The sequence below is a fragment of the Carassius auratus genome, unplaced genomic scaffold, assembly GCF_003368295.1.
Source record: "Carassius auratus strain Wakin unplaced genomic scaffold, ASM336829v1 scaf_tig00029891, whole genome shotgun sequence".
Taxonomy (NCBI): Eukaryota; Metazoa; Chordata; class Actinopteri; order Cypriniformes; family Cyprinidae; genus Carassius; species Carassius auratus.
The window spans coordinates 85,983-111,109 of NW_020525808.1; the positions used below are offsets into that span (position 1 = coordinate 85,983).

Consider the following 25,127-nt stretch of genomic DNA (forward strand, 5'->3'; position numbering starts at 1 on the left):
TGCATAGGCTTCTGAACTAACGGATAATGTTGATTTCCAATGTTAAACCACTTTATAAATAGGCTATTATTTATTTTTGATTGTGAAAATAATTGTATATTCGCAGCTTGCCCGTGTCGGATTTCATTAATGTCATACACTTGACAGACTAATTACAGATGCTTGTTTTCAACGCTCTCGACCCCAGAGACTCGTGTTTGCCAAACTATCTTTATCCACGAGACGACGGCTTCTCTCGGGAAAGCGCACAGGAGATTTCCGCTGGTTTTCATCGTTTCCATCTGACAAAATGACTTGCAGACAGACCGCACCGAGTGCGAGGAAAGTGGATCAGCACATGTTTACCGCTCAGAGGACACGGTTTGCCGATCACATCTTTTAATGAGGACACCGGAGCAATGACAGAGTCTGAATCCGAGTCATGGAGTGTGTAACCGTGTTTCCAGAGCTCAGTCAGCCGAGGGCTGTTTGGCAGAGATGGGCTCAGTGACCTCAGCTTTCACAAGGTCTCGCAACACGTTGGTCAAAGTGGGTTTGGAGCCGCAGAAAGACCCGGACGGAAAAACGCGGAGGGGGTCCGGTGTGATCGTAAAGCAAACTAGCAAACAACCGCTGGAGCGGAAAACTACCGGAGCCTCCAGAGCAAACACGCCACAAGCTCCTGCTACTGCTACAGGTGAGTTTCTGTAAGCTTCTGCCATCATTCATATCCGTATGAAGGTAGATTAGAGCATACACAGTGGAAATTGTTTATGCTTTGTTATAATTGTTTTGTTTAGACTGACTAATTACAGTAGCCCCAAGCCAGAACTAGCCTACCTGGTTCAAAAAAAAGTTTTAGGAAAAATGTATTTCCCCCCATGTCTTTACATGGTTGAGAGCAAAAAAATAAATAAATAAAAAACTAATGTATATATATATATATATATATATATATATATATATATATATATATATATATAATATGTGTGTGTTTTTTTTCAAAGACATTTCATTCATAAGTTATGCTACTGTATGTCCTCGGTAGAGCACATAGGGACTCAATTTCTTACATTTTTTTTTTTTAATAAAAAGACGAATGAACATGCATAGGCAAAAACAATAAAATTTTTAGTTCTCTCTCTCTCTCTCTCTCTCTCTCTCTCTCTCTCTATATATATATATACACTCACCTAAAGGATTATTAGGAACACCTGTTCAAATTACGAGGTTCAAAAAAAACCGAGGTATGCAGCAAAGCATTTGTGAAGCCACAACACGCACAACCTTGAGGCAGATGGGCTACAACAGCAGAAGACCCCACCGGGTACCACTCATCTCCACTACAAATAGGAAAAAGAGGCTACAATTTGCAAGAGCTCACCAAAATTGGACAGTTGAAGACTGGAAAAATGTTGCCTGGTCTGATGAGTCTGGATTTCTGTTGAGACATTCAGATGGTAGAGTCAGAATTTGGCGTAAACAGAATGAGAACATGTCTCCATCATGCCTTGTTACCACTGTGCAGGCTGGTGGTGATGGTGGTGTAATGGTGTGGGGGATGTTTTCTTGGCACACTTTAGACCCCTTAGTGCCAATTGGGCATCGTTTAAATGCCACGGCCTACCTGAGCATTGTTTCCGACCATGTCCATCCCTTAATGACCACCATGTACCCATCCTCTGATGGCTACTTCCAGCAGAATAATGCACCATGTCACAAAACTTGAATCATTTCAAATTGGTTTCTTGAACATGACAATGAGTTCACTGTACTAAAATGGCCCCCACAGTCACCAGATCTCAACCCAAAAGAGCATCTTTGGGATGTGGTGGAATGGGAGCTTCGTGCCCTGGATATGCATTCCACAAATCTCCATCAACTGCAAGATGCTATCCTATCAATATGGGCCAACATTTCTAAAGAATGCTTTCAGAACCTTGTTGAATCAATGCCACATAGAATTAAGGTAGTTCTGAAGGCGAAAGATGGTCAAACACAGTATTAGTATGGTGTTCCTAATAATCCTTTAGGTGAGTGTATATACACAGACTTAAAACTGTGGCATACATAGTCTCAGAGAAATTCATAAAAAAATATAATGTCCTCATATGCCGCAGGGTCTAAAGAGGTTAAGACGTTTCTAAAGGTCATTGCATTGCATATCAAAATATCAAACCAAAGCAAAGGGGATCCTTCCAGAAAAGTTTTTCACCTAGGTTTTGCAGTTACTTTTATGGTCACGTGAAAGTCAGGCTTATTGTTTTGTCATTGACTTTGACTTGACATAGACTTAAAATATATGCTTTTTGGATAATTTTGTATGACTAAAAGTGTATGTGTACTTTAATAAAGGCTTTTGAAGTCTTAAAGTTGTTTATATATATATATATATATATATGTATGTATATAAGCAGTGAATTTTTACAAATATTATCAATGATACTTTCAAAAAGTATTTTATTAATGGTCAAGAAGTGAGTTCTTCATCAGCTGTCTTACATTCTCTGACACAATTTTAGACACCTGTGTGACAATGTCAATAAGTTATTGACCTCTGACCTTTTCTGAAAAAGCATGTTGAAAATGTGTGGATAATTCCTGATTAATATTTGTAATAAAAAAAAAAAAATATATATATATATATATATATATATATATTATATATATATATATATATATAATATTCATTTATTTATTTTGTGAAAATAAGATTGTTATATAAGTTATGATCTTAATTATTCTTTATCAACATTAATATATTTTTACGTGAGCTGAAGTGTCCAGATTCTCTTTTGGTATTCACTGTATTCATCTGCCTTTAAAATGTAATTGTGGAATTTAAGCACATACCTTCATGAGACGGGTAGGAAACAGGTGTCTGCTCATTTTGGGTCAAAAACGGGGGTTGATAGCAGCCATTTATCTGCACATTAGAGAGTTCAAGCACTTCTGTGGAACAGATGAGAAAAATGGCTCATAATGGGATGATCAATGATGCGCCGCTGCGATTCTTTTGAAGGGTCCAGATCCGTGTTTTTTATGTTTGAACTCTTTGATGTTCGAATAACAGCCCTCGTGATGCTTTATATAACACAAGTGTTTTTCAGAGATGGGTTTTTACACAAATCAATAATAAAATGAACATAATAATGCAAGTTTATTTTTATAATTTCATTCTGCAATTGAAAATGTATATCTAAACATTTATTTAGTACATTTAGTACATAAGATACACTACCTTACGAAAACTAGGAGTCTGTAAGATTTCTGCATTTATTAAAAAAAATACAGTAGATACAGAAATCTTGTAAAATTAATTTCAATTTAATATAACTGTTTTCATTTTAAAATATAATTATTCCTGTGATCAAAGCTGAATTTTCAGTATCATTACTCCAGTCTTCAGTGTCAATAGGATCCTTCAGAAACCAATCTTATATGCTTAAGAAACCCTTATTATTATTATTATTATTATTATTTTATTTATTTATTTTTTAAATTGGTTGTGTTGCTTAATATTTTTGTGGATTTTTTTTTCATGAATCTTCAGCTAATAGAAAGTTCAAAAGAGCAACATTTATTTGATATCTTTTTCAACATTATAAATGTCATTACTGACATTTTAATCATTTTAGTCTGTCTTGCTGAATTAAAGTAATTTCTTTCAAAAATAAACAATTTTTTTCTTCCCCAAAATTTTGAATGGTAGTGTAAATGCAAAGGTGAAGACATCGTCTTAACAAAATATGAGAATGGATATTATACACACACAAAATAATATATTTTTAAGTGACTTTTCAGGCCTGTTCCTTTTTTGATATACATCTTCTCTGTCCCCTTTTCACCTGACTGCTATAGGAAGAGGTGACCCTTGAGGGTGACTAAAATATCACCTGTAGCTCTATGTTTCATGGTTACCATGAAGCGACAGTAAAGTCTCCCGCTGAAGTCCCTGAGGCCCTTCGGCTGTTCAGGTTTTCTCCATCTACAGCATCACATCTCTAGAGAGTCTCAGGTTGGGAGACACCAACTAGCACAGTGACTGAATGTTATTTTTCGATCAAAACAAAACACCAGTAGCTCTGTGCTATATGTTGTAAGAGTTTGAAGTGTGTCCCGAGTTCCAAATTTTACAGTATACCCTTAAACATTAAGGTTTTTCATTGTCAACTTTGGTTCCATGAAGAACCTTAAACATCCATGGAAACTTTATTGTATTTTTTTTTACTTTATAGTGTAAAAAAAAAAAAAACACACACCAAAACTCTTTATATTATAAAAATATTCTTTACACTAAGAAAAAAGTGGTTCTTTTAAGAACTGTTTTTGGGAAACCAAAAATGGTTCTTCTAAGACATTGTTGCAAAAAAATTTTTTTAGTTTTTTTTTTCTCATGAACTGAGAAATCTAAATTCTTTTGACATGTTGTTATTGTACTATTAAAACATCTTGTAAGTTTCAGAACTCGAAACTTTCTCTTGGAATGTTCTACTCTATGATGTAATGGTGTGAATAAACACCGCCTCCATAGAAGATGATCAGCACCTGTTTCTACTTCCCTGTCTGTTTAGCCCTGCCCACCAATTCTACATCATTGCCTGTTTAGCCCCACCCACCAATTCTATATCGCTGCCTGTTTAGCCCCACCCACGATTCTATATTGCTGCCTGTTTTCTCCCCACCTGATTCTACATCACTGCCTGTTTAGCCCCACCAACTGATTCTCTACCACTTCCTGTTTAGACCCGCCCACCGATTCTACATCGTGGCCTTTTTAGCCCCGCCCACCGATTCTACATCGCTACCTTTTTAGACCTGCCCACCAATTCTACTTCGCTACCTTTTTAGACCTGCCCACCGATTCTACATCGATGCCTGTTTAGCCCCACCCACCTATTCTACATCACTGCCTTTTTAGGCCTGCCCACCGATTCAACATCGCTACCTGTTTAGCCCCGCCCACCGATTCTACATCGTGGCCTTTTTAGCCCCGGCCACCGATTCTACATCGCTACCTTTTTAGCCCCGCCCACCGATTCTACATCGCTACCTTTTTAGACCTGCCCACCGATTCTACATCGATGCCTGTTTAGCCCCACCCACCTATTCTACATCACTGCCTTTTTTAGGCCTGCCCACCGATTCAACATCGCTACCTGTTTAGCCCCGCCCACCGTTTCTACATCATGGCCTTTTTAGCCCCGCCCACCGATTCTACATCGCTGCCTTTTTAGACCTGCCCACCGATTCTACATCGATGCCTGTTTAGCCCCACCCACCTATTCTACATCACTGCCTTTTTAGGCCTGCCCACCGATTCTACATCACTGGCTGTTTAGCCCCGCCCACCGATTCTACATCACTGGCTGTTTAGCCCCGCCCACCGATTCTACATCACTGCCTGTTTAGCCCCGCCTGCTGATTCTACATCACTGCCTGTTTAGCCCCACCCACCTATTCTACATCACTGCCTGTTTAGCCCCGCCCACTGATTCTACATAACTGCCTTTTTAGACCCGCCCACTGATTCTACATGGCTACCTTTTTAGCCCCGACCACCGATTCTACATCGCTACCTTTTTAGACCTGCCCATCGATTCTACATCGATGCCTGTTTAGCCCCACCCACCTATTCTACATCACTGCCTTTTTAGGCCTGCCCACCGATTCTACATCGATACCTGTTTAGCCCCGCCCACCGATTCTACATCGTGGCCTTTTTAGCCCCGCCCACCGATTCTACATCGCTGCCTTTTTAGACCTGCCCACCGATTCTACATCGATGCCTGTTTAGCCCCACCCACCTATTCTACATCACTGCCTTTTTAGGCCTGCCCACCGATTCTACATCACTGGCTGTTTAGCCCCGCCCACCGATTCTACATCACTGGCTGTTTAGCCCCGCCCACCGATTCTACATCACTGCCTGTTTAGCCCCGCCTGCTGATTCTACATCACTGCCTGTTTAGCCCCACCCACCTATTCTACATCACTGCCTGTTTAGCCCCGCCCACTGATTCTACATAACTGCCTTTTTAGACCCGCCCACTGATTCTACATGGCTACCTTTTTAGCCCCGACCACCGATTCTACATCGCTACCTTTTTAGACCTGCCCATCGATTCTACATCGATGCCTGTTTAGCCCCACCCACCTATTCTACATCACTGCCTTTTTAGGCCTGCCCACCGATTCTACATCGATACCTGTTTAGCCCCGCCCACCGATTCTACATCGTGGCCTTTTTAGCCCCGCCCACCGATTCTACATCGCTGCCTTTTTAGACCTGCCCACCGATTCTACATCGATGCCTGTTTAGCCCCACCCACCTATTCTACATCACTGCCTTTTTATGCCTGCCCACCGATTCTACATCACTGCCTGTTTAGCCCCGCCCACCGATTCTACATCACTGCCTGTTTAGCCCCGCCTGCTGATTCTACATCACTGCCTGTTACCCCCACCCACTGATTCTACATAACTGCCTTTTTAGCCCCACCCACTGATTCTACATAACTGCCATTTTAGACCTGCCCACCGATTCTACATCACTGCCTGATTAGCACCACCCATCGATTCGCACGTGTTTATGAGAGAGGCAAACGCGCAGGTCTACGCAGAAACAAAATGATAAAGATGGCTCTGAAGACAACAAGATGCTGTGCAGTGCCAAACTGTGGGAAAACTCTTTGCCTTGCCTACCTTTTGATCTCTGTGTTGGGAAAGAGTGGATGAACTTTATTTTTCATGAAGATCCAGACCGAGTCAGTAAGAACTTGGTCCTTTGTTCACTTAATTTTACTGTGCATTTGTTTACAAGCATGGCAATTCGACACTGGATTTTCAAAAAGATTGAAACTAAAAGATGATACTTTGCTGAATATATTGGATCAAGGTCATGTGGCACCACACAAGTGTGAGTAACTGTTTTTATTACGTTACATGGACACTATTGCTTTGTCTCTTATTACTGTTAATCTGAAATGTATTTATGCATTTTTAAACTAAAGGGACGTCCATCTATTAAGGATATTAAAAATTCATATCAGTGGGCATTACTTCCGAGTCTACAATCGGTCACATATTTGAACAGAGCGTTCTGATGAGAGGGGATCAAAACAGGACAGAAAATAGCATATTCTAAATTATGATGTTTTTTTTTTTTTTTTAAGTAAAAATCTTGATAACATATGTGGATCTTAGAGAACAATAAAAAAAATAAAAATAATAATAATAATTAAATAATTAAATGTTCAGTAGGGTTTACTTTTTTGTTGTTGTTGTTGCCAAAGAATCTACGTCTTTCTTTGATAGTTGTTCACAGATGCGTCGCAGTGGTTTCCGGGCCCCTTTAAGCATCTTATCGACTCGATCGCATTTAAACTCAACATTAGATTTATTGTGAAGTGTGTCTTTTTGAAGCCCATTTGTCCTCAGTTCAGGGGTTACATTTCCTCTGATTAAACTGTCAGTAGGAGTTTTTATAAATTCATAATGCAAAACCATAATATTCATAATAAAAGTTCAAATGGGATGTTTCAAAAAAGTTATATCATTTGCACTCTTTGTATGACGGAACTGAAATAGAATCCAAATAATAAATAATATAAAAATTCAGTAAATAATATAAAAATTCAGTATATAATGAAATATGGGTGAGAAATAATGGTGAGTAGATCTGATGGTGAGATGGTGAGTAGCTACATATCAGTATATTTTAGCATATGTACATTGTTTTTTTACAAAATTGCATATGAAACATGTCTTATTCAGTTCCCTAGATAATGTGGTGCCAAGTTGGTAGTTTCTGGGTTTTTCCCACATTAAAATCATGATGTTTGATCATGAATAGAAAATAAAGTGTACAAAAAATTTAACTTTTTATCAACTATATTGTAAAAAATATTCTAGTCCAGTTGCTGCCATCCCATTAATCAAATTGGTTCAACAAAACATTTCAACTTAAATAATATTAAACTGACCTTATTCAGATGAACCTTGTGTAGTTAAAATTGGTTAAATTATTTAGATTTATTTTGAAAATACTTTTAGTTAAAGTAATGAAAAACATGTTACTATGGCATATTGTACTATATTTTACTATGTAGCCTATAGCATTTCTCATTTTAAATGAGTTTAACTTTATGTAGCAAAATAACTGAAATGAAATGTATAGGCCTAATATATATAGACACATTTTGGGGGGAAAAATGCTTCAAATAAAATAACCCAAAAGCAAAATGAGACGATAAACTATGGGTTAGACAGTAATTTTGTGTTAATGACAGTCCGTTTAGTCATAAACTAATGCGAAAAATAGCAAATAACCCTTATTCATCTTAATAGGCTGCTATAGGCTTATTTTCTCTCTCTCTCTTCTGAATCACAACCGAATCCCGTTAGCGATTTCATGTTATTATCCATCACTAAAAGATCATTTAGTTTTTTTTACTCTGTCGGTGACATCACCTGCCTCAGCACCACTGTGCGTTGCCATGGTAACAGGCGCGGGAACAGCGCGCGTGGTCTCTGATGGTGATCGCTCTGTTCAAACTGATGTTCTCACCAATTAGCTAATTTACGCTTTAATGTACATATGCAGATTATGAATCATAAGCAGAGAAGCGCTGGTGTGTCAATATAATGCTGACGAGTCTCGATTATCTGTAATTAATAGCGTTGTTGCCCTCTTGTGATTAGAAATAGGAAATGCACAAGAAACGCGATTTTATTAGAATAAAATAGAATAGAATGAGCGTCTATTTGCCAAGTGTGCGCAAACACATTAGGCGTTTGTTGTGCTTTTTCAGGAGCTCTTGGCACACACACACACACACACACACACACACACACACACACACACACACACATATATATGTATATATATATATATATATATATATATATATATATATATATATATATATATATATATATATATATATATATATATATATATATGGAACAGAAAGAACATTTAAGTAAAACTAATAAAATAATAATGTATTATATATTTATTAGTATTTTTGTATATTATTATACTATCTATATTTATTTATTTTATATATTAGTTATTATTAGCCTATTATTAGCTATTGTTTATTATTAATTAATTATTAACGTAATGATGGCTCTTTAGAATATTTCTTCCAGAACCCAAAATATACACTTATTAACACTTCTTTTTCTAATTTTAACCGTTTCCATTTTCTATAGCAGATTTCAGAAATAAATATTTCCACCAATACATTTGTATTCACTAAGAAATTGATAGAAACAATTTCAACTCAACTTATAGTAAATTGCCTGATTAATTACAAAGAAATGGCAAGTAACATACTGAACATGATATTTTTGACAACATGATAACATTGAAAAAGCACAGTATTTATTTATTTATTTTTACAGTGCATCCTTTATTGCACATCATACAGACACACACAACACACACTATAAACACTAGAAATAACAGTGTGGATTGTTTATGTTCACAGTGAACATGAGCTCAGCTTTTGTCCAGTACACTGCATTACATTAACCTCAGGATCTCTTCAATGCTGTGGGTAAAAGCCTTGGCTGGTTGCTTAGTGACCAGCATTCACAGTCGAGACATCATATACATGAGCTGACCTCATGCACGAACACAAACAAGCTCACAACTTCAGCGATGACTGGAAGCTCATTAAAGCTCTTTCAGGAAAGTCCTGATGAGATTTGCTTGCCACTATAAGAATCTCATCTACTAAACAGCACACACAATCAACAGATATCTTCATATGCATTCATTAAAGCTATGAATTACACCTTATTTTATCTAGAGAAGAAGAACTGTTTCCCATATGTGTGACTCTTTGATGCAAGCAATGGTAGACTACAGTGGGACCTGAATTCACTCTCTGCTGTTTTTTTTTAAAATGGATGGTAAAGTGGTTAATGCTTATAGCGTTTAATGCTAATCACAAATTCTATTCTATATTCATTGTTAACATATTAATTGTATGTTAATCTTACAGACTTTGCTTCTGTTTTTTAATAGGAATGAATTTTAATGCTAAAATATATTAAAATAGAATAATAATATTTCCAAATATTGCAGTTGTTACTGTATTCTTTAATCGAATAAGTGCAGCCCTGAAGATTTAAATAATATTTTTGGAATTAAATTAAAAGAAATTTAATGTATATTTGAATAAAAAATCCTAAATAAATGCATTAATTAGTTAATTTATAATATTAAATATGTGTTTTATGATACACTCTATAATATGCACTGCTCCAAAAAATTAAAGGAACACTTTGAAAACACAGATCTCAATGGAGAAAAATAATGTGCTGGATATCTAGACTGATATGGACTGTGTAATGTGTTTGGAATGAATGGAGGCTAAATTGTTTGAAAATGAAAATGATCAACCTACAGAGGGCTGAATTCAAAAGACACCCCGAAAATCTAAGTTAAACAATGATGAAGCAGGCTAGTCCATTTTGATGAAGTTTAATTGCAGTAACTCAAAATGTTACTCAGTAGTTTGACCCCACATCTTTGTGTGCCTGAGGTATTCCCTCTCAGATCTGGACCAGGACATCACTGAGCTCCTGGACTGTCTGAGGTGCAGCATAATGTCCAAGAGGTGTTCTACTGGATTTAGGTCAGGCGAGCATGGGGGCCATTCAATGATATCAATTCCTTCATGCTGCATACTCTAGCCACCTGAGGCCATGCATTGTCAGGAACCACTGACCCGCTGCACCACTGTAGGGTCTGACAATGGGTCCAATGATTTCATCCCGATATCAAATGGCACTCAGGGTCAGTCCAGCTCCAGAGTGCCGGGCAGTGAGAACATGGGCCCACTAGAGGAAGCTAGGGCTCAGGCCACCTCATGAAGTCTGTTTCTGAGACATTTACACCACTGGCCTGCTGGGGATCATTTTGTGGCTCTTCCAACCCACTGTATTATAGACACAGACAAAAAGATCAAAGCTTCAAAGCACAACAGTCGAATAACATCTCGGCCTCCACCTGACTGTTTGTCTCAATCGTTTTCTATCTTTTATTAAAAAACATTTTTATCTTTGTCTTTAAAAATGTTTGAATAGAAATGAACGATACACACTTCACTAAAATACACTTAAGCCTGACGGTCTTGGCCCAGCTAGATGCATTTCTGGGAATGTGTTCAACAAATCCGCAGCGATTCAAAATAGGTTTGATTGCATTTCGATGATAAAATCACACGATCACATCCTCACATGCTGCGGGGACAAAGCTGCCTTTTTTTTCTTTTCAAATGTGCTTCGCAGAACATTAGAGGAGCAGAGTGTGTTATGTTATGCATTGCTACACTAAGTGCTCTGTTGAGAGGGGAGAAAATAATGAGACCGTGAGAGCGAAAGAGGACGAGAATGATAGAAAAAGAGAAATCGTGTCTCTGAGAGTAGAGCGGGAGAGCAGGTCAGAACAAGAGACAAAAGACTCGTGCACAACTTTGGGATTTACTCGGGAAATACAACACAAGAGAAAGAAAACATGTCAGAAACGGACTCTAGAAAAAAGGGCTTCACCAAAGGCAGAAGTGCCACTTTCAGCATCGACGGCTTCAGCTTCACCATTGGTAAGAAACAAACCGATGACAGAATCAGGGTTTGATGGGGATGCATCACAGCTTCAGATGCACAGGAGAGTCATCTGTGTTTATACATACAGATGTGTTGATTTCAGGATGTGATGTGTGAGTGTTTGATTTCTGAGGAGAACACAACTCTACGGTGCCATAGCAACCGGAGTAAAATGCACCTGACCACACACACACACAATACACAATCAAACACAAACCTACTCAGAGCAAACTATTGTTTTTGCATGGTGTATAAGATATAATGAATTCTCATTTAACTATCAGCTTCGTTTCTGATGTTTCTGTTGCGGTTCTTCTACAGTAAGACAACCGTACATACAGAAGTCTAAAATAAATGTGAATTGCAGCTTGTAAATCTAATTAGAATAGGGGATCATTTGAAGAGAGATGTTTGAGTTCATATCGAGATTTCAGAGCACAGTTTGAGAGGGTACAAATGTGAAAACACAGAAGTGTGCATTATCTTCTTGTTGTTAAAATGCATGCATTACTGTTACTATTGCTTATACTTAGACTTTTATTCCAAGTCGGTGTTATTATGGCATTGATTATATATCATTAGTATTTACTCTCATTTTAAATTACCTTTTTATATTTTCAGTTTTATTTTATTTTTTCACATTTTTGCAATCTCATATGCATTTTTATTACCTTTTGTTTCCATTGATTTTATTATTTTTATTTTAGGTTATTTAATTTTTTCAGTAATTGTGGTGCTACGACTTATTTCATTTAGTAGCCAAGGCAAGTTTTTGTTGTAATTTTTAGTTATTATTTCTATTTTGTTTAATGTCTGATGTCTGAGCACAGTTTGAGACATCGCTGAGATAGCTTTAAGAGGAGGTGTGAGTGTTTTTCTCAACATTGAAAGTCAGAAAAGCAGGAAGCTTGAACATAAGTCTCAGTTTGTTCTCCATTTCATTTCATTGCTGTCTATGAGAAACGACTGAGATATTTAAGAATAATCTAAAAGTGATTATTGCAAGGATATAGGGATCTGTCATCTATTTATACAGCTTATTAGAATACTCATACTAATTACAAAACCACACACACACACACACACACATATATATATATATATATATATTTGTTATAAATATTTAAATGTTTTAATGTAATATTTGTGTTTAATATAATGTCTTTTTAGCTTCAATTTGTGTCTTTCAATTTTTTTAATACATTTTAGAGCTTTAACTTAAACATATTTCTGTTCGTTTTTAAATAAAATTATTAGTCTATTGTTTATTTTATTTTAAATGATTTGTAATAGTTTTACTTAATGAAAACAACACAAGTATTAAACTTCACCACACAGTTTGACCCATAAAAAAATGTAATAATAAAATATTTTTTTACAGCTCACCACAATACTTGACAGATATTTTTGTGTAATAACCATTTAACCATATAATTTAATATATATATATATATATATATATATATATATATATATATATATATATATATATATATATATATATTTAAATATTTATTTTAACAAATATGTCTGTTTAGCATTAATTTGTTTAATAATATTTAGATTTAGTTTTATTTCAACTTTCAGTTACAGAAAATGATTTCTACTTAATGATAACAACAAGTATTTAACTTTGCCTCTCAACTCATCTTTCAAAATCTAAATTTCCAATTAATCTGTCAAATTTGACTGGCTTTCTAAAACCAGATTTTACAGTTTATTAGAATAGAATAGAGTTCTGATTGGTCACTTGTGGTTATATATTGCTGTTTAGCTAATAATAACATAAATTAATCTCAAATCAATATGTCATGTCCATAATCTGCTCATTATCTTATCTCAAAATAAACGCTTCATGGCTGGATCCTGATCATCTTGTCGGTTTATTTTGAGATAATGAACATCTGACTGTACGTTTTTCCATACTTAGACACACCGTCCTGTTGATCAGATGTATTTTCTGAGAAACACACACCCACGTGGGAGGACAGCGGTCAGGAAAGGTGTTATGATGGAAACATCAGAGGTGTGAGATGCTGATTTTTTACTGTCTGTCTTGATGTATTTATAGAAGGAAGTTCCTTACGTGCAAAACTCTAACTAATGCACTTTTAACACTGTAGATAAACTAGATGATCTTTATACAAGATCACAGCAGGGAATCTCGAATCATAATGCTTTATGGCTTTTTCAAACATCTGCCTGTCGTCATGGTTAAGCAGCAGCCCAGCATTCAATTGCTCAGTGTGCTTTGAGCTCATTACGTGTGACGTGTTGTCAATCAGGTCCAGTGGAGCGTGACCACGAGCTGCTGTTGACATAATGATTATTGGCTAAGACAGCGTGACCACTTCCTTTCCGCCCTCGGTGTCACTCTGGGGGCTTTTAATGGGTTGCGTGCTAGAGAAACATACAGTAGTGTGTGTGTGTGTGTTTTGGTCTCTATACGGAATATCATTACTCTTAATGGGGGTTGTGTGGTGTTTTACTTCACTAATGCATCTTATGATTTTTCTCAGCTCAAACAACTTATGCATTGCCTGCTAATGCGATTTACATTTAATGCACTGAAGCAGCTCTCACAAACCAGCTAAAGAATCTCTTCAACTTTGAACCAGCCTGTGCACTGACTAGATTTAGACACACATAGTAATGCACCGACTGAACTCTTGTTGGTGTAATAAGATGCAAATGCATGCATTGTTGATACTATTGCATATACTTGGAGTTAGATGTTTATTCAAATCACTAACCCAGAGTAAGTGTTATCATTTATATAGTTTTTCATTATAGTATTTATTTATATAATATTTTGAACAAGTTTTTGTGTTTTACGTTTTAAGTTTTCATTTAAATTTTCTATTTTTTTTCTATTTTAATATATATAAAATGTTGACAATTAATATATAAATATTAGATGTATAACTTGGAAAAAGCAATTAACTCAAACTAAAACCATAAAAATGTCATTATTTTAAATAAACATAAAAAAATAAAACATTTTATTAATACTAAAATAAGTAAAACTTAAAAATTACAAAAAAACAAAACAAAAGTACTAAAGCTTAAAAATAAATAAATAAATATATATATATATATATAAAAAATATTAAAATATATACATTAGGTGAATAACTTAAAAAAACAACAGCAACTAAAAACTAACAAAAAGGTGCTTTGGAAACTAGTTTATTTCAGTTATTAGACAAATCAAAGTTTTGTAGACAGATTTTCTTTTTTTATATATATTCATCTAATATTTTATACATATATTTTTGAATTACAGAACAGTTTTAGTTTTATGTAATGATAACAACACCTCAAGTATTACACTTTGCTTTGCAGCTCATCCCACACAGTTTGGCTAATGAATGATAAAAATCTATCTGCACAGCATGTTTGAGTTGATGATTTCTGTGAATAATCAAATAACAAAAAAAAAAACAAAAAAACACTTAGACTTTCATAGAGGCTTTTTTTTTCTAGAACACCCTATAGCAACCTGTATAACAATATGCAAAAAACAGCTCTATCTGAAAAAGCAGTTTGTTATTATAAATTAAAACTAAGTACTGTAAATAGACATGTTTGCCCTTCTCAGTATAGCATCTCTGAAGACTTTTTTGTGGATTATGCTGATTTTCTTTGTTCTTGTGTTATTTTTTACTAGAAGTGACACACAGTACACTAACAACACCCTTCCAGTCCCCTACTGACCAAGACCCATTTCAGATCCTAATGAAAGGCTCATATAACGGCGGCTGAAGTCGTTTTAAAGCGGCCTTCCACGCTTTTCCAGCAGCTCGCTTCATTATATTCACATTATGCAAAAAGACACATTAAGAAAGGGGACAAAAAAAGATTTTTAATGATGTATTTTACTAAGCCACTGAAAAAAGCTTTAGAAAAAGGTATTTTATGTGTTTTTTTTACAGACACACACACACACAGAGAAATGCCAGCATATAACTCTGTTTTTCTCTGTAGTGGCTAATGAGGATGTGGAGACAAACAGCAGGCCGCTGGCAAGGTTTGCACGTAAGTATGTGTTTATTTTATTTTTTTAGAAAGCAACAAATTCACACTGCCCTACCTACATTTAGTTTTTGTATAAATCTACATCTGGTTTCATATTCAAAAGGGAAAGGCTGAAATGAAGTAGAAAGAGCACATTTGCATTTACATTTATTCATAAAACAGATGCTTTTATTCTGTAAAGTGCTGCAGAAACACTTACAGTATGTCTTTACCACAGGATTTGTGCGGACATGAAAAACGAAAACTTCTAAAAAAAAAACATTGTCCAGTAATCACAAATGACTACAGTCATGGTAAACTCATGGAGGTTCATTAGTTAGAAAGCATGGAAACATCATTAGAGAGCTGGAGTCTTCCTCTTGTGCTTTTAAGATCTCTCTAGACCACAGAAACATGGGCTAGTCTGGATCTCAGTGTAGAGATCCATGAAGAGTCAATTAAAAAACTTTAGACCTCACAGATTCTCTGAAACTTTTATGTGACTTTCGTAATCTTAGTTTCTGTTCATTAAATCATTAACTTCTAATATTAATGCTTTTTTGGAAAACTTAAAGCTTAAATCTTAATAAAGACATAAAGCAAAAACTTATAAAAATGAAAACACACAACAAAATACTAAACCTTTAAAACTGAAATGGAAAGAGAACAAAAAAATATTAAGAAAAACGTTAATGGTATATTGATACTAAAATAACACTAGTGAAAACTTTAATACAATGTCCTTCCGCAAGACGCAAGCAGTTCTGTTTATTAACCGCTAGAGCGTCAAAAGTTACCGACTGCAGCTTTAACAGGCCTTACAGTTTACATGGGCATGCCACGAGATGGCAGCATCTATCAAGAAATTCAAGAGTTCATTTTTCTGCATGATACTGCATCCAAAGTAACTGTATAACATCTGTATAACAACATTATGAGTGCATGAGCTTGTGATGATAATGATATGCGCAGGCTTGGTGGGAGCAAATCAATATAATTTACTATGAATCAACAACTGAGCCATTAGGCTCTCAAGAGGAGGCTTTAAGTACATTTTTAGTCTTAGAATGTTGGTCTGCTGATGCCATTACTGTTAGTTTGAATCAGAACACTTTAATAATAATGATAACAATAAAGGAATGGGAATGGCTTAACATGCAATAATTCTATTATGAATTGATAAAAAAAAAAAAAAAAAATGCAAAATTTGCATATCTGAAAAAAAAGTGTGCACACAGTGGGTGCTTAAAATGTTATAGTGTAAAAAAAAAAAAAGGTAATGGATTGAACAAATCCCATTTGTAATTGTTAATACACATTGTTAATATACATAATATGTGCATAATGAGTGCAAAAATAAGTTGTTTAACTTTATTGCAAAATTATTGCAGCATATCTGTGTGTGCATATTAAGTGAGTACAAATAAAGCAAATAATAATAAATAAAATGCTGTAGTGCAATAAAATATTAAAGAAAATAAATCAATTTCAATTTGAGATGAAATGTACTAATAGTAATATTTGCCATGTTATTGAAGGAGGGCAAGGGGGATCATAGATTGTCATATTGTGGCAGACAAGACATAATGTGTTGTTTTTTAGATAGTAGTATAATGAAAAAATAGCATGACAGCATGTCACTGGTACTATTATGAACTGAACACTGTCGGTGTCCCTTTGAGGGTTCTGCCCCAGTGACAAGCTGTTGTACCCCTAAAGTTTCTGAGAGAGAATGTGCTTAAGTCTTTCTTTGACTCTCATTCATCTTGTTTCCAGGCTCAAAGTCTCAGAGTGCACTATGGAACACACTCACTGCTGGGACGTGCAAGAAGGACAAGGTCAAAGTTCAGAGGGACGTTCCAGACGATCCACGCAGAATAGAAGAGATCCTGGCGGATGAGCTTCCCTCTACAGACGTCCCAGAAGCAACAGAGAAAACTGCTGTCAGGTTCATCTCTCTCTCTCTTTTTTTTGATGGTCAATGTTGGTTTACAAGTCACGTGATCACTGACAGGATGGACTGATCTGGGAACAGCATCCTGAGGAATGCCTTCCCAGTTATATTTCAAAGATCAACTTAGTTTCAAACGTTTCTCCCATAGTGAAATCACATACTTTGGTTGTGAGATCTCTTCTCAAGTTATAACCTCCTGTTCAAAAAATAGTACCCGGTTTAATTCTCTAGGTGGATCTTATTAGTCATTTTTCTTCTTACGTCAGGCACCAGGTTATGGGATTTGACTACAGGGCAGATCGGTCTAATTATTGATAATGGAAGTCTGATTTGTTAACCTGCTCTATAAAACGTGTGCTTTCTGGGAAGTATAGTTTGTCATTCATGTTTTTTAAGATCTAAAAAGAATTATGTTATTTATGTATTGTTTTTTTTGATGGTATAGACAATTGGGGTTCGAACAGGGTCACTAGATAAGCACTATTACAATTGTAAATCAAGTATTAACAACATCCAGCACATTGTTGAAAAGTTTTTTAGTAATGTTCATTCATCCCTTTTGCTTTGGTTAGTTTGACACGTGAACCACAACCTGAAGGTGGATGTTTTTACAATTACAAGTCATTTTACTTGCTTAATAAAAGTATAAACTGAAGACATGTGTACATGAGTAAAGCTTTGACCATGTTAATAATTTAGAGGCCTTAGAAATTTGTGTATATTATCAAATATGATACAGTAGGCTTTACATTAATTTCTGCAAAATCAGTATGTTATATATATATATATGCTTTTTAGTCCTTTTGCTGTCTTGCTACTAACATGAACAGAATGCATTTTAGTTTTTAGTTGTAGTAGTAAACCTAAAGGCCAAAAACAGGAATGAAAAGTGAAGAAAACATGTCTTCATTTGGAGTTTTCTCGCAAGGCGTCTCTTAGCTACAGTGGAAAACAGCTGCCACTAATACTCAAGGTGCTTGCATTGATACACAAATGCACTTCAGAAGGGAAGAGAAGAAGATAGATCCAGACTCTTAGCACTTCAGTCTGTTTACACAGTGTCCATCGAATGTGCATTCAACTGTTTTATAGTCGAATTACTTTGAAATACTTTTTTCTAATTTTTGCAGCAGTTAGAGACAGATCATTGAAAATCTTTTGCAGTTGATGGATCACTAAAGAGTTTACGCATCGACTCTTGCAGTCTGAGTCGGCTGAGACAAAGAAAAAAGCTGTATTTTGGGGATTTAAGATGAGTTAGTTGAAATACAGTAGGTTGGACTAATCAGTGGAGGAAGGTGTTGCACCCTTGAACGTTTTTAAGACTTTAGTTTGTAGCACACCATTAGAGGAGAAAGTTTTATCTACTTGATAGAGTGAGTGGTATTTGTTGCTGTGACAGAGTTGCCACCCTTAAAATGATTGTTATTGATGGCGTGTTTGTTCCTAAGCCTGTGGTCATAATGCAGTCATGCTCATAGCAGCATTGTTAGAATGAAATGTTGGGTGGTATCGTAGGGTTAATTAATAAGAGGAATATTGCTCAGACTCATTAGCAGACACCTGTCCATATTACAACGCCCTGGAAAAGCAGACACTGAAAGAACAGACCGGGTGTGATATAAATGTGATTTATTGTATAATTAGTAGGGCTGTCAATTTAACGTGCTTGATTTGGAAGTATTTAATCATGACGTTCATACTTGTGGTTGAGCAATACTGTTGCAGATGTTTCAAGAGTTCCTCAACTTTAGAAAAGCAAAGTTTTGTAGTCTGTTGTTTTTTTTTCCCATTGATTTAGTTTAGCCTCATTCTGATGAGGTCTTATTGGGTTCAGAGCATTTTGTCATACTCTAATAAGATGCCATTGTTTGACAGTGGCATAAGAAAAAAGTCATTTGTTCAGAGAACGGTCATTTGACATGCAGTAGACTGTATTGTAAAGTAAAGCCTATTGTCAATAATAGCAATAATAATAATGAGAATAATGATGATGGATAATAATAATTAGTTTGTTTGATGAATGAAACTAGGTAAGAGTAATACACAGCTGGTGGTCTGATGGGGCTGCTGACCTGGTCACTTCATCACAGCTCTACTGTCCCAGTGTATCGATTCAGCAAACCATAGATGGATGAAGTTTGCCATTTTATGCCGAAGGTCATCAAGAGGTCAAGAGGAAAGACCTCATTATCATTTACCATTATCTTTGATCACTGACGTCTCGAATCAGGGAACCTGACTGTATGTGATATTCTGAGATTGTTGCATTGAGTATCTTAAAGATAGAATTCTAATATTCAAAGTAATAATTGAGCTTCAGTCATTTTTTTCTCAAATTATAATTTAGTCTATTTAAAAGTGAGTGTGTCAGGAGATAATAGTTCAACTACAGTAGATGTGAAAATGTCATTGATCAATCAACACCACACAAACAAGCTTTTCAATCATTTATTGTCATTTATTTAGCCATTCAGACTTTTTTAATTTTCATTTATTATAGCTATTTAGACATTTTTATTACCATTTATTGATCTATTCATTTATTAAGCCATTTAGCGTTTATATATATCACAATTTTTTTGCCATTCATTTATTTCCATTCATTTCTGTTTATTAAGCCATTAAATTTTTTTTTATCCCAATTTATTTATCCATTTAGATATTTATTTATTGACATTTATTTAGCCATTTATTTGTTGCCATATATTATTCTTTTTTTTATTACCAGTCATGTATTGCCATTTATTTCTATTTATTTAGCCATTTTTAGTGTCATTTATTTATTTATTTATTTTCAGTCGGTCTGGTTAGAGCTGGTAAGCTATTTGGAGCAAGTGAAAATCCAGCTACTGGGTTGGAGAAACCAACTTTATAAACTGACCACCGAGTATGACATTTTTCCCCAGGAAGAGGTCCATCTTTTCAGCAGGGCCTACTGTTGTTAAATTTTTAATTTGATTTTGGTCATTAAATGGGCAAATCAAATTTGAATCTTTTAGCACTTCAGAATGACTTTTTCATAGCCGCTTGCAGGAGTACGCTAAAATCCCTCCTTCAGACGGCACTCATTAGCAAGTGCACTCTTAATGGCGATCTGCTGACAGCGTGCCTTTACAGACACATTTACTGTGACACAAGCGATTTGTAACATTCACAGACGACATGTCTCAATTTGTTCAACATGTTCTTAATATTGCTTAGCAAAGATGTGCAGCGCTATTATATTCTCATTAACGCATCTGGATCAGATGAGTATAAGAATAATAGTGCCATTCTTCAGTAGGACAGAAAAACACCTTAAATCAAAACCCAAATACAGCTATTCATCTGCAAGCAAGCTCCCTGAAGAAATAAATGCAGGAAACTATTGGAAAAATGTCCAAATTTAAATCATTGACTGGAACTAAATGAGACTTTTTAGGTCTCTGACTCATCCTAAACTCATCTGGGACTCGTTTGGTATCTCAGACCTTCATGTTATGCTCTGTTTTCGCTGAATCTTAATATATTTTTGGAGAAAGTTCTTGTAATTTTTGTGTGCACTATGCATTAGATAAATGGTTTGTACTTTCTCTTTTGCTTCAGTGTTTTCACATTCATTAGAGAGAGACCTTCTAACGTCCTACTGTGAGACCTTTCCTCTGTCAACACTGCCACTGGGATTGACCTGTGACATTTGAGAGACTTTCACCTTTGTAGGCTAGATTTGGTTTAACTAAAGCTGTTTAAAGAACCATTTGTTGTTGGTGAGGACCAAAGTGTAACAGAACTTGTCTAGTGTCGCTCATTAGCAGGGGCGGATCTACCGGGGTGGCATGGGATGGCAAATGCCACCCTAAAAGAAAGCCTTGCCACCCCAGCTGCCACCCCAGTTTGCAGCAACGAATTAAAAGTTATGGCCTATTTGAAAATTTACGAGCGCGAATCTCCGATGTCCGACTGCAGCACGAGAGGACGCAGAGCAGCAAGAGACTATATTTTACATTTGTTTGGAAAACTTTGAGTGCGTGCGAAGCGAGGGATCCAGGAGTTGCAAGGAGACACAGGAGGAAAGAGGTAAAAAATGTATTATCTGTCTATCAAGAAATGAAGCTATAATGAAATCACAGTGCTAGCATAGTTGTAATGTTGAATTAGAGATGATAAATATCAGGTTGAAGAACTTTATTTCGCTAACTAATGTTGGTGTAGCTACTACGTGATAGTACGTTGCCCACTTCGTTTTGTATCAGAACTTTCACACTTTCATTCATAAATTCACCGTCTGTGTTTGCGACAGGGTTTGAATCGCGGAATTCAGTCACAAATGGAACTTGCTTTGTAAAGCAGAACGTCATGGAATTTGGCCATTTTTTAATTAATAAATCAAAGTAGGACTGCATGTTTAATCAAATCTCTATATGGACTAGGACTTGTTTTTGTGAAAAGTGTGTTCATCCCATTGGTGAAATGGTTTTTATACTGTACAAACTGTATATTCTATGGCCCTACACCAACCCTACACCTAACCCTAACCCTAACCGGAAACTTTTACTTTCTCAAAAAAACTCATTCTGTATGATTTATAAGCGTTTTGAAAAATGGGGACATGGGTTACACACACACACACACACACACACTCACTGAAGCACACGTGGTGTTTTCAGCTCTTCAATATATTGACACATGATGTAGGCTACACATGTGCAGGCCAACACGCTATGAGAGGATTTCACCATTTCATTTAATAAAACTATTGTCATTCATTCGTATCGTATACACAGACAGAAACTGTCTATATGACAACCTGTCAAAATAAAATTTAGGTATAACTTAAAGAAAAAAACAAGCTCCTCTGGCTCCTCCCAGTGGTCCTATTGCCATTTGCAGAAATTCGCAGCTTCCGGTAAGAAATAACCAATCAGAGCTGCGGTTAGTAACTTTTTTTGTGTTCAAAATTTACAAAATGTATATAATAAGCGAGTACACCATGAATCCATTTTCCAAACTGTGTTTTTAGCCGTCATGAATCACTATGGTACACCCATAATAAGTGTTTATATCCGGACTATTTTCGATTGCTGTCTTTAGAAAAGTTTAGATGGTATTGTTTTCAACTTGCCTCTGTATAATGCATATTAAAGTTCATAAGTGCAGCGCTGCTTTTTTTACACCGGAAACCAAGGAAATGCTTAAAGCGCCACCTGCTGGCAGAGAGTGAATCTGCATCTCGTTCAGCTCGTCTAATGTTTTGGTTTCATTCAGATATTTTTATGTACAGTTTCACAAAACTGAAGTCATTCTGATTTTGATTTCAAGAAACATTCTGATTTTGCTTCAAATTTCTAAATTATACTTTTTGTTGCATGCATGCAGCATCTTTGTTTGGATAATTTTTAAAATGCAGTGGTTGCCTCTAATTTTAAATGGAAAGATCACAGACAAAGCCTTATTTTGTTCATATGAAGATATTTATTTTATTTGTGTTACTTATTAAGTTGATTTACTCATTAACATTTTTAAATCGTGAAATTAAATCCATGAATCAGTGTTGAGTACTCGAGACTCGGACTCGGTCTTGGACTCGGTCTCGAGACCGTATTTTAATGGTCTCGGTCTTGTCATGGACTCGTGTGCATTTTGACTCGGTATTGACTCGGACTCGAACATATTAGGAATCGGACTTATGCCCGAGTCCACTCGAGTCCCAATCCAAATATTTCATGATTATTACTGTATGTTAATGTTTATTTAAATTGATGTATGATTGACACATCCAATGACTGGTGATTTTCTTTTGACGTGAGACGTTAGGCCAGCAACACACTGGATGCGTGGCGCAAGCGCCTCAGCTGCGTGGCGTGTCTGTTTTTAATTCGGCTCCCCTGTTAACAGGTTAGATCTTGCAGACTGCCTGCGTGAGACGCGCGTCCCAGGCGCGGCTCGAGCCGCGCGGAAAACGCGCGCATGCTAGAAATAGAACCGACGCCTATTTTTCACGCGACACGCGTGCATGTTGGAAGTGTTTCCAGGCAAAATATACTAGGAAAATATGTTTATATGTCATTTTGTACACAAATACATATTAATTCATGACATTTTGATATTTGAAAGTCTATAGGTTGACATAAATTCAGATATAAATGTAATTTTAAAAATAAATTAATAATGATCGATTTTCAAATATTGCACCTGTCAAACATACTCTATTTTGCCGTCAATACTGTTGACGGTGTCTTATCAGTAGGTGTGTAAAAAAATAAAAAAATAAATTTGATATTGTAATAAAAAAAATAAAGAGCCTGGTTTTTTGGCGGCCTCCCTCTATGTCACCTACAGCCGCAGCAGCGCGCCAAGCGCCGCGTGCAGGCACGCTTCTGGTGTGTAAAGACACAGAAAACGCGAAGCAGCCACCACGTTTCTGGCACGCAGTAGAGACGCCACGCAGCCAGTGTGTCACCCTAAGTTACCCTCCTGCCTCCATAACTAAAAAAACTTCGACTAGTGTGTATTTTACCCTGCATTAAAACGCACCATCCAGGGAAATTAGCATTAGATTATCCGTTGCTGTTACAGAAAGGGATGAAATGGTAACTTTTGTCAGTCCCCGCTTCCTCTGTACCAATAGAGAGAGTTTTTAGTCGGGGTGGATTGATCATGAGACCACATCGTGCTTGGTTGGGTAGCAGGATGGTCTCCTCACTTATTTTTTTGAAAAGTAATTATGCCCATCTGCAATCTTCACAACATCTAAAGTGCACATAATCCAAGACATTGTAAGGATATTAGCAGTCATTAGTTAAGCTTCAAGGTTAAAAGTTATGTAAAAGCTGTTACAGTTGAACATTTACAGGTATAGTGGTACAGTAATGTTACTTGTACTAGAAGTGTTATGTAGAATTACAATATAGAGTCGTACAGTAATATTATGTGTACTAGAAAGGTTATATGGATGTGTATAGTGGTACAACGATGTTATGTGAAAATGAGCACTTAATATTGACAAGTAACACTTCATAATACTAATAAAATTACCTTTACACCACATACATGTGGCCCTTTTAACCTTTATTGTTTCCACCAAACATTTGACATACTCTTGAAGATTTCTTTAGGTCTTGTCTCAGACCCAATCTCTCTGGTCTCGGTCTTGACTCGGACTCGACCCTTTCTGGACTCGGTCTTGACTCGGACTCGACCCTTTCTGAACTCGGTCTTGACTCGGACTCGACCCTCTCTGGACTCGATCTGGACTCGGACTCGAATGAGCTGGTCTCGACTACAACACTGCCATGAATCGAACCGTTACAGCCCTCATTTTTAATATCTGGGTTGACAGTCTGGTCCAAATGTATAATTTAAATGGAAGCTTCTGTTCCAAAACTTATAGAGAGCTGCAAACCTAGATGGCATTGGTGGTACTGCAATAAATAATGCATTTTTAGTGTCCTAGTGAATTGTAGTATAATACCCAATAAAATGAATGTCTGATTGATTGTGGTGTATTTTAAGGCTTAAGTAGTTGCCTTAAAGTATAATTATGTCTTTTATCTCATCCCATCTTATTTTGGCC

At 36.1% G+C, this 25,127-nt stretch overlaps 1 protein-coding gene across 2 annotated transcripts in view; it reads left to right on the forward strand.

The window, feature by feature from the left end:
* The first annotated feature begins 215 nt into the window (after positions 1-215).
* The window catches only part of LOC113079951 (calcium/calmodulin-dependent 3',5'-cyclic nucleotide phosphodiesterase 1C-like), a 70,014-nt gene continuing 45,102 nt past the window's right edge, over positions 216-25,127 (forward strand). The window contains exons 1-3 of one of the 2 annotated variants that reach the window (XM_026252193.1): positions 216-676; positions 15,589-15,639; positions 17,395-17,566. In XM_026252193.1, the coding sequence (XP_026107978.1) occupies positions 478-676; positions 15,589-15,639; positions 17,395-17,566 (422 nt within the window). In that variant the 5' untranslated portion in view covers positions 216-477. Of the gene's footprint in view, positions 677-11,300; positions 11,598-15,588; positions 15,640-17,394; positions 17,567-25,127 lie in introns of those variants that run through there. The other variant, XM_026252194.1, reaches the window with a different exon arrangement.